At 34.7% G+C, this 15,004-nt stretch overlaps 1 protein-coding gene across 3 annotated transcripts in view; it reads right to left on the reverse strand.

Moving 5' to 3' along the window:
- Window positions 1-5,078: 5,078 nt before the first annotated feature.
- The window catches only part of CDH18 (cadherin 18), a 321,195-nt gene continuing 311,269 nt past the window's right edge, over window positions 5,079-15,004 (reverse strand). For all 3 annotated transcript variants that reach the window (XM_088053404.1, XM_088053413.1, XM_088053400.1), the window contains exons 14-15: window positions 11,138-11,389; window positions 5,079-9,937 (exon numbers count right to left, since the gene is read on the reverse strand). In XM_088053404.1, coding sequence (XP_087909530.1) covers window positions 9,447-9,937; window positions 11,138-11,389 — 743 coding nt within the window. In that variant the 3' untranslated portion in view covers window positions 5,079-9,446. The remainder of the gene's footprint in view (window positions 9,938-11,137; window positions 11,390-15,004) is intronic.

Raw genomic sequence — 15,004 nt, forward strand, 5'->3', positions numbered from 1 at the left:
CCAGGGACCACACAGGCTGCACTATCAATGGGAACTGCCCAAGGTGCAAAAAGGCAGATTGACCATCATAACCTCTCACATTCAGGATAAATCCTTTCAAGCTGTGATAATGTCTGTCATAAAATGCCTCGAACACAAGGAGAGCCTTTTCACTTTTGGCAGCCAGAAGTTTTCTTTTCCACAGTAATTCCATCATTGCAGCATCTTCCTGGCTGTCAGAATCACGTAGAACTCTACAAGATACCAAGTACTCTTTCTTCTTGAATTAGGATGTTTCTATCATCTGACCCATTTTATCAAAAGGTGTTCTTTCTTTCTAAAATACAACTCGGGAAGAGACAGTCTGAGTTCAAATGTAAGCTACTGTCCAACGTCACTTACTTTTCAACTGACATCTTTGCATATACACATTAAAACCATTATTTCATTGACCTGACTGTTGAGAATCCTGCATGGAGGTTGAATGTCCAAGATAGCCTAAGATTTTGCCCCTTTTCCTTTTTTGTCTTTTTAGGGATAAAGCTTGAATAGTAAGTTAAATATAGCATAAGGTCACATATGGTGCATTTATCTTCTGTGTTTCAAATAATGTCTATAATTTTTGTAGGGTTTTTTTTACACAAACTAAACAATGTGAGCAATGAAGTCATATTAGACTCACATAACCTGAAATTTGGTTAGATGTGAAAGAAATAGAACAGAGTTAGCAAAGATTTTCTTTTGTACAACATGACCACAGCTTTCTCCAATGCCTTCTGAGCTCTGACAATATTTTGTGTGGATACAAATCAGGCAAAAATAATAGATTCCTGCAAGTAGGCACATAACTGTTTTCACCTGCAGCCATTTGGGTAGCTTTTGTCACTGATCCTGCAATCTATAATCTTTATCAGAAAAATTAAAATTCTGCTCCAGAAGTGAGGAAGTTGTAGCAGCTTTTCACTAGAAAAGTACAGTCCAAAACTTCCTTCAAAACAAAAGAAATACTTTCAAAATCCACGTCAAATTATCAAGACAAGACCCTAGGCATACCAGTGGCAATCTATGTGTATATGATTGATCCAGAAGTGTTGGTTATTCACAATATTGGCAAGAGAAATTAGCATACCTGAATAATATAAAGAAACACAAAAAGAAACACACAAATAACTTTTAATTATGTCTATTTTCCACTGGATTTTTTTCTGGATTTCCTAACCTATCCCCATTATATAGCACATATAACATTTGTTTTTATTAACTTGAAGGGGACTAGTCATTAAATATTACAATTTTAATTAATAAAATTTACAATAACTATTGTAATACCTCACTGAAAAATCTGTCCTGTATCACTATACTTTATTTTGTGACTCATTTCTGGTAATTTCTGTGTAATCACATCTGTCCACAGGGTGTTTGTTGTCTATTCTGCTATCCTTCCATTGCTCTTCATGCTTCCTATAATTCCCTTTCCTTGCTTATAAGTCTTTACTTTATAACACTGAAATCAGAAATCTTTCCTTTAAAGTAAGCAATTATTTAGGCAAATAATATTTTCTCTGTGACCTCAGACACTAGGGTCTTGGATAAAATAAATGCTAAAAAACAGATTTTTTAAATTATAATAAAAAGTGTTTTGATTTTTGGAACATCATGCAAGGAAAAAAATGGTAAGGAATTCAGTACCCAGGGTAAAAAAAGGAGATCAGTACATCTGGCATCAGACACCACTGAAAAGTATTCCCATTTTTTCAGAGAAAGGAAGTTATATTCCTAGATTCCCCTGATATTTTTAACCTGAGTTATTGCACTGCAGTGTTTCAAGCACCCAGTGCAAAAAGGGGGCCCGCGAGAATAGGGAAAAAGCAAAGTAAAATACCCCAAAACTAATAAAGAAGGATACAAAGTGAAAAATTTATAAGTCATGTTTTCAGGATCCCTCATCCCCACAGATCTTGACAGAAAAAAAGAATGGTGTTTTACTCAGAAATAAGCATTAAGCAATAAGTAAAAAAACATTGAAATGCAGGATTTTTGATAAAGAAATAGCTTAAGTGGGAAATCCCCATGTAATATCCTGCTCTGAAGTCTATCTTGCACATACTGATAAAGTGCTTTGACCAGTTAGTTGATTAGTCTTTGCAGATTTTGGTGAAAAGTTCTATCTTGGACTTGGTCAAAGAACCGTCCTTCTGACAGTGTTTCCATCAAATTCAACAGAAATGATTTCATAATGTTCTGAGGAAATGAAAAGAAATTTTGTCAAAAACATGCAGTGAGTCTTACAGAAAAAGTAAAAAAAAAAAAACTATTGATAAATATGCAATAAATGGTCATTTTGACAGGACATGACATCATATGAGCACTGGAGGCCTTTTTTGTTTTTTTAAATAGCACTACATGGGATAGATTATGTTTATGAGGTGGTGGTTTCTGATACACTTAAAAGAGTCTCAATTTCTGTTTCACGTACAAGATTTGAGAGTTTTACTTTATATTTCATTTCCTTTTCTCAGAAAATCACGTTATACTCTTAGTTTTACAACTCATTTAGTCAACACTTAAGGCACACTTCGGCATCCTGCATTAAAAAAATATGCTAAAAACAAGTAAGAAAGAACAGTAGCATAATTATTTTTATTGTTACCAACATCATATGCAATAGATTCATTTTTCAGAGCTGAAGATTCAATTTTTATCATAAAGAAACATATTTTCAAGTTTTCTCCTTTTTAATTGTTGGAGCAGCTAGAGATTAAAAAGATTTTGATCTTTCAACTATTCTCCATGTTGCCATTTCTCACATGAAAATTTAGGTAGCACAAAGCATTGATACTATCTGGAAAATGCAAGTTTGATTTTGAAAAAAAAGTTAATATAGCTTGTAAATAGTACCGATTATGAGCTGTGTTTACTTCTTTCTGAGAAATCCAAATGTGGTTTATGTTACAAAATCAGGATGTGTTGTGTACTTTCATACACTTTTTCACTTCAAGCATTCACTTTAATCAATAGACCTACACTAGCAGAAAAAAAAATTATTAAGGGTGAGCTTTACTTTTCATACACAAGCAATGTTTGATTTTTGCCCAGCCCAAATCCAATAATGAAACTGGCTGTTAGCTGTGTGTGCTGGAGACTTCAGAACAGGGCTGAATTTTAACTGTAGGTGCTTTGTACCCAGATGAATTCCAGAAAATAAAGGGAAAAATTACTCTTAAGCCAAGGATATTAATTCAGATTTAAAGAAACAATGCATAATCTTAATAATAAGGTTGAGAGCAATCCAATTTTTTTCAAGACACTTAACGTGGTAAAGCTGTGTGTAACAACTGCAGAATGTCTCAGAATTGTGTTGACACTGTTAGACTGACAAATGTATTAAGAAAGACCCATTCCTGCCCAGAACTCTAGCAGATTTAGCAGTTCTGATATTTGAGCAGTTCACTTATTTACATGTACCTGTACTGAGCTTTCCATTGAGCTCACCAGGTATCTGGGCATTGAACATGCATGATGACAACATCCACTACAGTGGAAGTTCCTATAGACCCTGATTTTATTCAGCTTTGGCTATGAATCTATCACCTTCCAAGGTCTTTGTGCCCTATGATCCTCTAGAGTGCTAATCCCAGTGTCCATTTTGTGCTTTGAGAGTGTGCCTGCTGGACATCTGTCTGATCTGCAGATACTGATTGCCTATCAGTTCTTTTGTATGTACTTCCAGAACAAACCAGATTAAGAGATAGCTTAAAATTCATGGAAATTCTGTTGGATCTTTGAGATTTTCTTCATGGATTTATGGGGAATAGCAAGAACAGAAAAATTCTACATGGAATCATGAAGCCCACATTAAAATTCTGCTAAAGTCACAAGCAAAATGTTCTAGCTTTCGAAGACTCTCTGCACCTAAGCATAAATAATACATTTGCCACATTGGACTCCAAAGAAACTAAAAATAAATATTGGGATAATATAAGATGACAGTACGTTTTGCTAAGCCAAAAAAAAAAAAAAAAAAAAGAAAAAAAAAGGAAGTTCAATCTTAAATATAAAAGATTATCTAAGATATTTCTAAAAATTCTTTTGGATGTTTTAGCACTTCAACTGAGGACTAAAACAAATACCACAAAACCTCTCTGAGCTTGCATTCAGATTCACACTGACAATATTCATTTTGCAAATATTATCTTACCTTTTTTTCTTTTTTTTTTTTTTTTCTGGGTCTGTTGTGAGGCACACGTGAAAATTGCATAGCATGGTGGGACACAATCTAAATTGACCCATGGACAATAGAGTAAGTAGGGTTCAGCAAGAAAATTCTGCTTTCGTTTCCTGTGTATCCTAGCTTTAAGTTTGGATTTTATTACAGTCTGAGCAAGTAGTCCTTGCATACAACAAGTTTGTTGTGAGCTATGGTATCATTATTTTCTAGAATGTCATTTGTTGACAAAACCTGTTAATTCCTTTGAGTAAGGATTCCTGTGCACTTTCATTACATGTGCCTGAGCTTGATCATTGTAAATGTTCTTGTCTACTTTTGTCTTCTGTGTCAATTTAGGATAATAACCATGGCTTTTACCACCAATCTGGATTCATAGATGTGCAATTCCCCAATTCACTCATGTGGATAATGTGTTTGTCCTATAACACTATATTTCACTTTTGAGACAGTGATGGTTGGAGAGGAACAGTTGCCACAAGTAAAAGTAATGAACCATTTAGTGGCTTTACTTCAGTCTGTTGTAAAGTATCTTATGGTGTGTCTCTCCATCCCTATATGTAGCAATAATCATGTGAGACAGTCTCTGAAATAGTGGAACAATCAAGGGACTATACCAGGCATTACAGACCCAGTTCAAGTTCCCATAACATTTCTGACATTAGCCTCGTTAATGTCATGTAATTGGCCTGTGTACCACCTGAGTCACAAAGATGGAGCACCTTTAGATGTTCTGGTTCCTTGGTGAGTCTAGAATACAGGAGCGAAGACAAAATATCACATTCTGGTTGTGATGATGAATACAATAACCCATCACCATAGCAAAGAGCACATTTTATTTGAAAAATACGAATAAAAGATTTTGTCCCTTTTGTTTATTAAAAGAAAATGTAACAATTTCTATCAGTAACACTTGCATAAGGAGGTATACTTTACATTACTCTTTTGTTAAAAAAAATATATATATTTTTGGAGACTTTGGAAAAATAAGAATGGCCCAAAACTTGTAACACACTTCTAATGTTCCTTAGAATGCACTGTGCCATTTATATGTACTGCAAGTACAAGGTCTTAGCACTTTATAATCCACAAAGTAAAGCTAGGCAGCATAATTTCATATCCTTCTTTGCATTCAGAATATTACCTTTATTACCCTTGTGTGAGCTTATGAGTTTGGTTGATTCCAGACTGGTCCAATACTTATATCTTCTAAAGGATGATTTAAAAAATCCACAAAAATTTTGAAATTCCTTTTAAATACCAGAAATAATATTATCCCATAGACATTTTCTTTCAATATTCACAATTTAAACAACTGTATCAATTAGAATTAAACTCAAAAATGTTTGCAGTTACTTTAGTTTTCTAAGAAGAATGCAAAAAAATAAAGTGCTTAACAGAGTGAAGTTACTTTCAACTTTTACAGTATTCTATGTGTATGTAATAAAGATAACACTGATAAACAAATAATCTGTTTTCAATGTATGAATCTTAATCTAACGCCAGCTGAATTCATACTCTTCTTTGTCTTTAAAGTGCATTAAACTACATTTTTGACAGGTTTTAATTTGACAAAATATTTTCACATTTTACAATTCTTATACTGACCATTTTTTCAGATTATGTTGACTTGCCAAGATTACAGCATATCGAGTGCCCTCACCATTAAAAGAAAGAGGGTTTATTTGAAGAAATGCAACTAATTATTTTGGTGGAAATGTACTATTAATTGAATGGCTGTTGTAGAAATCAAATTGTAAATAGAAAAGCCCTTAAGTATCACTTGCATGTGCCATTTAACTTTACTCAGTATTTCCAGTTTAAGTCAAATTGGCAGTTTTCAGCATTTAGTTGTTAAGCAGCAACAGGATTACAATTTAGGCTAATAGGAAAATATTTGAGAATATGAGTACACAAAAGAACCATGAAAGCTTTAAGCATAGTCTATATAATCAGACTTAACCATAAACTGAGAAGTTTCCCACAATATTTTCACTGGATATATACTTTGTTTAAATGAGAAATACCACAAAATGATTGTGCCATCCAGTGTTAATTTTCATCCACTTCAATCTAGGTCAACATAGAATTTCTCAAATATAGTTTAAATTTGTTTTCGGAACACAAAGGACCAAAGGAAAAAAAAAAAGTGAGATTTGGATAATAAAACTGTAAACCTGTTATTTCTGCACTGTGAGGCCTTTTTCTGTGGCCCTGAAGATTCAATATTCTGTTATTTGTCATGCAAACAACACGACACTGTGATGTGTATTTGAATAAAACACAGTAAGCATAGCAAGCATGCAGACGTATCATGATAGAAAAGCACATTTGGCGATCACTCTGGATAGGACGTACCAAACAGGACACACGGCAGCATCACAGAAGTAGCATCCCAATAACCCTGCAGAGTTTTAAAGGACTCAGGTTTCCTGGGGTATGATGCATGTGCTCTATAGCAGCAAAGAGAGCACCAGGAATGGCAAAAAGGGGATTATTATTTCTCTGAGATATTATTAACTTAAACTGACCATTAGCATAAGGAGTGACTATTTGTTCGTGTCACTGCATTTCTGTTCCCTTTAAGCCTGAACGTTCTGTGATATAAATAAAAAAACCCAAACAATGGCACGAACACTGCTTAAAACACAAAATACAATTGATTTTCCCTGCTTTGGTGTAGGGCCAGAGGGAATAGACATAAAGATAACTAATACCTAGTTCTCCAAACTATAATACAGCAATGAATGCAATTTTTCATGCAGCCGTGATACAAAGTATTATGGTAGTAGTAATGCTGAAACATTTTGTTTTTAACAATATAAAAATTTAGATGTTGGCATAAAGCAAGTGTGACCTAAATAAAAATAAAATTTCTCCTAATAAAATCACACACTATTAGTTGCTTTATTTGGGACAAAACTGAAACATATCCTAGTTCTACCCCCAAAAAGACAACAAAAGACAACCATTCTCAGCTTGTGTGTAACTCTTACTGCATCTAACTTCACAGTACAGTAAGAATGTCTCCTCAAATGCTTTCCTAAAAGATTCTGTATTTCATAAAATGTATATAAAAAAAATTAACACAAATTATTAAACTACTTTCAAGTCATCAGCAGAGTATCTTAGGGTTCAGGTGTTTTTCCCTACTAAATTTTCCAGTGGGTTCAGGTTCAGGCAGAAGAAGCACTACAAATTTTAAATCAAATAGTGTACTAAAAAACAATTCTGAAACTACTAATTAGTACAACTAATTCATTTTAGAGTGTTTGCTTACAGAGATACTTGTTATTTTCTCCAGAAGGCTGTTCAAACCAAAAGCAGTGAACTACATCTCAGGAAAAAAAAAAAAAAATCTCTTCAAAGTAAGCTGATCAGAAATTTCAGTCATGTCTAGAACCTATCCAACCATAAAGAAAAGAAGGCTTAATTATCCAGTTCACCTGTGTGGCTCACAGTAGATCAGCAATAAATATAGACCCTTCTTTGCTAAGCTAAATATAAGTGGCACCTAAAATGCAGAGGGAGGAATCTAGTCCAGCATACAAATCTGTATTACTCTGCACACCAGACTGGAGAATAAGAAAAAAGTACACAGCTTCTACTCTGGACAGTTTTCCAATCAAATGCATACTGGAAGAAGTCCATTTCCCTAAAGTGGAGCTACAATTGGAAGCAGAGGACTGTTAATAGTGATCATGAGCATTATAGGTCATAATCTCTCATGAGTTCCTGTTCCTCTCACAGTATTATCACCAGAAAGACAAAGGAAAGGTTAAAATGTCAAACAAAGGAAAAGAAAAATCAGAATCTGCTAGATGAGATGCTAAGCAGCCTGCTATGTTAAGCAGAACTGTTTAGCAGTTCTGCTGCTGCAATGCTAAAAAAAGAAAAAAAAAATGCTGGATTAGGTGTTAAGCAGCCTGCTATATTAAGGAGAGCTATCATTTCTTCAATGCTACACAGTTACTAATGGAAGAAATCAATTTACTTAATCCATAGGAACCACAGTAAGAGTATATTTCCTTCACTGATTTAAAGTGCTTCTGTTTCCATGATGCTTGGAACAGGGAAAAAACATCTTGTTCTGCTGAGGTGGCAATTACTCTAAGAAAAATAAATATCAGTAGGTTGAACTTAAAAGAAAAAATATCATCATCTTATTCTCTTTCCTTCAATTTTCTCTCTCCCAATGTCTTACCATCAGCTCTACTTTGCTTTTAGTCACACACAAAAATAGAAAAACATTATGATGAAGAACTCTGGGTTTTAACCAGACTGTTGTAGCTTCTGGACTCAGACCAGCAAAAGATTTAAAAAGCTTCAGCTCTTGACATAAGTGAAGCACAGTGAACCAAACAACTGCATAGTTTAATGGTGCTGCCATTGTTGTTTTTATTGAAAAAGCCTAAGCTTCATCTGCTTTGCTGCATGAAGAGTACTTTGGGCCTATTCCATTTAGATGAATGATGTTCCCATGAAAAGACAAAAATGAAAAGTACAACACTGGAAACAACAGTTCCTCTAGCACACAGTAACAGAGCAGGTCTGGGGTTATGGGCTAGAGTTGTGTTTGAGCTATAGATAATGATGCCCTCCATCTGTTAGCTGGTTATGGGTGACTAGATTACGAAGGACATAATGAAATGACAGCTTCTCAATGCAACCTGCTAAGTCAATAAGATTAAATCATCCAAGGACCATTTATTTAAGGGGACAGGTGTGGCTTATTGCCTATGTAAAGGAAAAAGACTGGTAGCACTTCTCACACTGATAGTAAACCTCATTGTCTACCTCACATTGGGATCACAAGGCCTAGGGCACAGCTAGAAATGCAACACAACCACCTGCAAGAGATTTGATCCTCTGTTAGCTCTCTTCTTAAACAGACATGACCATAAACTTGCTGCAGCTTGGAGCTGTTACACATATTGCAATAAAAATGTCATTTCTTGGCTTTACTTTAGGTATTGTTGCAGATAAGGTACCAGAGACTTTAATGAGCAATTTAAAAAAAATACACAAGGGACAATAGACTCTTTTTTCTGTATTTTCCAAAATTTGACTTTCTTCCAATTGTGGAACCCAGTTTCAAATATGAAAAGGGCACTTGTTCTACAGTAACTGCATACAACTTACTCAGTCCCAAGTACTGTATTTTTTTTTTTTTTTTTTTTGTTACCATTGTTGTCATTATCTGTCCAGTTGTTTAGGAGCTTCTCTGTTCTGAGAATTACAACTAAGTTGTTCTTTCTGGTTCTATTTCCCCGTAGAGTTCAGCTAGCTTCTTGAACTCAGGTCCCCAGTCTCCAAGGTAATTATAATCCTGGTCAGAGTGTGTTGTTGCTGAATCCAGAGAGCTGATAGACCCAGCTTCTGATCTATGACCCTCATAGGCATATGTCTGCAGGGAGTCATATGGGGGCACACTGGGGTCCAGATCAGCCTCTGCCAGTCTTTGTTTAATGAACTCCTGAACATCTATACTGTCAAGGCTTGAGGAGGGATGATGCCTGGACAGAGGCTTCACCTCAGGACGAACATCCCTCCGGTATTTTAGCTCTTCAGCAGCAGATGGATTCCGCAGTGCTGTGATGTCAAATGCTTCCGTGTCTTCCTCTCCACCGCCCTCATCATCGTATGTCACAACATTTTCCCGAACATCTTCTTCTGAAATGATCAAAGGCTCCTTCTTGCTACGTCTTAGGGTGATGAAAAGGACCACAATTGCTAAAGAGAAAACTGCAGATATTAGAGTAGGTTTAAAGTTTACATCTGAATATGTTACAGAAATAGCAGACACTAAATCAAAAATACAAGGGTGTAATGTTTTCAGGCTGATATTTTCAGTACTGGTATTTGGGATCATCTGCTACTTATTTTTTTAGGGAATCTCATAAAGGAGATAAATGGAGATAACATTCTTTCAGGTAAATGAAAAATGAGCAACTAAAGTTGGCATTTTTCAGAAGCATAAACCACAGCTTTCAGTGCTTCATTAAAACCAATGTTTAGCATATAAATTGAATTACTAAGTAAAAGATTTATATTTTTCTTATGGATATTCAATTTTGCGTAATAAAATACAAAAAGATAAATATATTACTTTATATTTCAAAACAGCCTTCTGACAAGAAAATATGGAAGTAAGCTGTAAGGAAAGTAGGTCTTAGAAAAAATAGTCTTTGGGAAAAAAATCCACAAAACATCCTCTTGGTTACAGTGCAATTACTATTATTTCTTGTCATCTCTATAAGAATGCAGAAAAATCACATGAGTAGCACAGAGTCGTGTATGCAGCAAATTGTGTCTCTGACAAGAAAAAGAGTCCAAACCAAAACCAACTGAAATATTAACTAAAGGGTAACATTGGAATTGGCCTGGGAAAATAAAAAAACCTAAAAACAGTCAAGAGGAAAAAACTTGCAATGGCATTAATCTTATATGTCTGCTTATAGTCTCCTATATTCCTTGTTGATTATGTTGTGCTTTGCTATCAGTTTATTACACAAAGGTAATTAAATGGCTTTTGTAGAGTGGAAATAATGGTTCTTACAGCATAATGCATTTTGAAAAACTTTGCCCATCTATTTTCTATAATTTTTCACACCTTTCAAGACATGGAATTAGAGTCAGTCCCTTTTTGAAATCTTTCCAAATTGCAGAAAAAAGATCTGCAATGGTATTTACTTGATAACCTCTGGAAAAAATTCTACTGGATTCCAGATATTCACAAATGTACTTTAAAGGCATTTTTCCCCATTAACTTTAACTAAATTTTTCCCCTATAACCACAGCTATGTGGTTCTAATTGCCTCCTACTACCAGGCAACCACCAGTTCAAAAGCGTATCATACTGATACCTTGTGCCCTGTCAGATTCCAAGAGGCATTGGAGGGATAACATTACTTAGTATTGCAAATGGCTTACCAAGAAGAATGACAACACAGAGCAGGATTGCGATTAAAGCTCCTGTGCTCAAGCCAGCTGAGGAGAGGAAAGCTTCGGCATGGCAAGTTCTCACTCGTCCGTCTCTCTCACAGGCACAAACACGGATGGTGAGGGTACTGCTGCTGCTGAGAGGGGGCACGCCGCCGTCAGAAATCAAAATGGGGAGGTAATAGATATCTTGAGAGGTTCGACTGTATCTCCTTCGTCTTGTCAGGATACTGGCTGTATTATCTACAGTATCAAAACCAGAAAAATATTTCAGTAAAGCAAAAAAAATAAAAAAAAAAATTATTTACTTCTAGTTTCCCATGAAAAGGAAACATGGAGCATCTTAAAACTAGCCAATCCCAGTCTGTGAAAATGCATAATCTAGAATTAAAATTTGTCAGGAAGCCTTTCTGTCCAATAGAGAAAAAATGGGAGGAAGTAGAAAGTAACTGACATTATATAAATAAGAGTATTTAAAACTCATGTATTTTTATTGAAATCTAAGTGAACTTTAACAAACATTTTGGCCCCAATTTGAAAGTGTTTTCATGCCATGTTATGCTGCTGGTAGCATATGGTCCCTTGTCAATTTGAATACCTGGAATTATGAGGGTATCTGTTGTGAAAATTTTGCACAACACAAAATCCTCTTGATTCTCAGAAGAATATTAAAATTTCTTTAGTAAATGGTAAAATAAGACTATAATGTTTTAGTGTTTGCAAAAGGTTTTAAAGTTTAAGTGAGCTTTCAGAAAACATCTGAAAGGACAGTGACCAAAGACACATACTTTGGAGAGGTCTGGAGGAAGAGGGAAAGAAAAGGAAGGCAAAGGAAAGGAAAAGAGTGGATATTTCATGTTCTAAACTAATAGAGTTTAAAGATAAATAAGACAAGAGGAGATAGTGACATAAGACTTTGTCACCCTTCCATTACCTACGGGTCCATCCGGCATAGACAGACAAGGAAAATCTACTGCGTATTACACACATATTGGAAGAGCATTTGTAGGCACTAACGAGGGTAGGTAGTTTCCATACATATCCCTTTAAGTCCAAGAAATTCAGAGGCTTAAAGAGAATGTAGGGTGAGAAATGCTACAAAAATATATAGTTATAGCTAATATTCAAATGTGTAAAATTTATTTTCAGTTTGTTGCCACCACTATGAAATTATTAGCCTCTGAATAAAAGCCCAAGATAAATAAAAAAAATAATTGGAGACAGTGAGAATTTGAAGCACAAGCAGTTATGGAGAGAGAGAGATGGGGACTGATAAATGTAAAGAGACATTAGAAGAAAAGAGTATTCTTCTTGTATTGCTTGTCACATGGTTTCCAAATTGTGGGGTTATGAGATTGGAATTTTGTAGCAAAAAACAGGAGGGTGATAAGAACTAAGTACATCTGACAGGTCTCTCTTCCTATTAAAAACAAACAAACAAATAAACATGACATTTTCTTATTTTTCCTTACTACTGTAGTTACAGTATTAAATGGTTTTATCATAATCTATGGAAAAATTAAATCCATGTCACTCTGTGAGAATCTAGTGCAACAATATAGCCAGTATGGCATATATTTGCCCATTGGACTGATGCATGCACATTTGAGTGAAAGAGTTAAGTTTCTGTTTAAACTGGATAGAGGATCTATTTCAGGTGATTACTCTTCATGCTGTATTTTCTATCAAGCTCTGTGTAAAATTTTAAAACATTAATTTCAACCCACTTTTGTCAACATTTTATTTTGCATACCATATGACAGTGATATTTAGAAAAACTGGTAATATCATCCCACATCAGCATAATATCACAAGATAATATATTTGGTAACAGGTTTCACACAAGAAATACATATGTGAGCTGGGAAGTGATACCACTGCTGCTAAGCCAAGAACTAAGCACTGAAGTCCTTTAGCTTTACTTCCTCACATAAGCAACACCTACAACACCTCTCCACACCCCTCCACACTCCCCCCCATTTTGGAAATATCAAATACCCAGCATGGGGAGTTTGTAATAAAGTCATTAATGACGTTCTTTTCACTTGGAGTGGGCACAATATAAGGTATTTATTTGTTTGTTTGTTTTTTTGTTTGCTATAGGCCTTGGAGTGCTTCTACTTGTTTATGTCAAGTTTACTTCTACAAGGTTATGTTTTGATGACTGATGACATCAACCACTTATTATGCTGTTTATATTCATTCAAGTAACAGAATGGAACCTGGAACCAGTATGAGGTGAACCAATAGTTCTTTAATATGAAAAATTGGGACAGAACATAAGAACAGCATGCCGTGGAAACCGTATTTCCATAAAGATTATAAAATTTCCATGATATAACATACTTTGCAAAGTTATTTGTTGCACATACATCCTACCCCAAAAATATTCAGTATTTTGTTGTTCTGGGCCAACTAGGACTCTTGCATAACACCCAAGCACAGTCACTGTTATTAACATACACCAGTAACCTTTCTCAGGTCATATGGACAGGAGTGCACCAGTTTTGTTTCCTGCCTCAACATTATTCCAACAGTCTGCAGATCCTTAAGAGTCCCTAAATAGCTTCATGTATGCACCATGATACACTATGGCATGTAAATTCCTTTTGCCATATGATAACAGTATGCTGTTGAGCTGCAATACAACTTTCACTTTATTTTGTAAATTCAAGAGAAAAACCCCTTGATAATGAGATCTGTGTTCCATTGGGTTCTACACAGAGTCAAGAGGAGGTACAAAGCCAAGTGCTGTGCTTGTTGCCTGTAACATTAATTTTAGAAAGAGTGAATGATCCAGTGCACAGCAGCACTGTGCAGTAGCAGTAATGAAAATACTGGCTGACAACAAAAGCATCAGAGACTGAATATAATGAAGAAAAACTGAGGACTCCTGATCAAGGATCTTGCAGTAATGATAGAATTTTAGCACAGAGAGTATTGGAAAAGATGTAAAGGAAAGAACATTGAGATGTGAGAATGTATGCTATGAGAGTAAATGTGGACAGATGGGAGGAAAATTGTAAGGGAAAAAATATTTAAGCTAAGAGAAAAAAGAAAGTAAGAGAAAAAAATGAAGAAATGGGAAAATTACACAATTCAAAGATACAGTGAAAAAAATGTGAAAAAAGCTATAATTAAATCATGTTTCTCTAGGACGAAGACCTTGCCAAACTCTTATTTTTATACTGTACAGAATAAATACAAATTTTAAAACTAGGAATTTTTTTATTTCAATGTTGTATTTGTTCACTCAATATTAAATTGTTTTTCTTGTACTATTAACTTCATGTAACTAAATATAAGATACAATGAAATTTTGATAGAAGACACAATTAAAGGAAAAAAGGAACCAGTAGAAAATTTTTAATTTCAAAGAATTGCAATGATGAATTTTTGTTGTTTGTGTTTCTTGAGTAGTAAGTAGATTTCTGTAGAAACAGATGTTACATGACATACCCAGATGTTTCTGTAATAAAATATCCAGTGATAAACATTCTCAAAGAAAGAGTGCAAAGCTTTTCCTTCAATGACATTTCACAAATCTTAACACAAATCCAGAGTATGATCTTTTAGACACTGGCTTGGAAATTTTCTGTTCCCAATATCATCAGAGGTGTTAATTCTCATTATTACTCTATCACAGACTTAGATATGGTAACTTAGTGCACTGTGTTTACATATAAGTAAAATACTAGAAAGTATCTGAACTCTCTATTTTTTTCTCATTATATTTCCTGAAATATTTTATAAATAAGATATCTAGCTTTTTTTTTCCAAAAAGGAAACTGCGTCTGGTTTTCCAAAGGTTGCTGAGAATCAAATACAGCAGAAAATTATCAAAGCCAATCATATTTC

This window comes from Pseudopodoces humilis, chromosome 1, assembly GCF_049639895.1.
Source record: "Pseudopodoces humilis isolate 2021_Gansu_Grassland_sample_001 chromosome 1, ASM4963989v1, whole genome shotgun sequence".
Taxonomy (NCBI): domain Eukaryota; kingdom Metazoa; phylum Chordata; class Aves; order Passeriformes; family Paridae; genus Pseudopodoces; species Pseudopodoces humilis.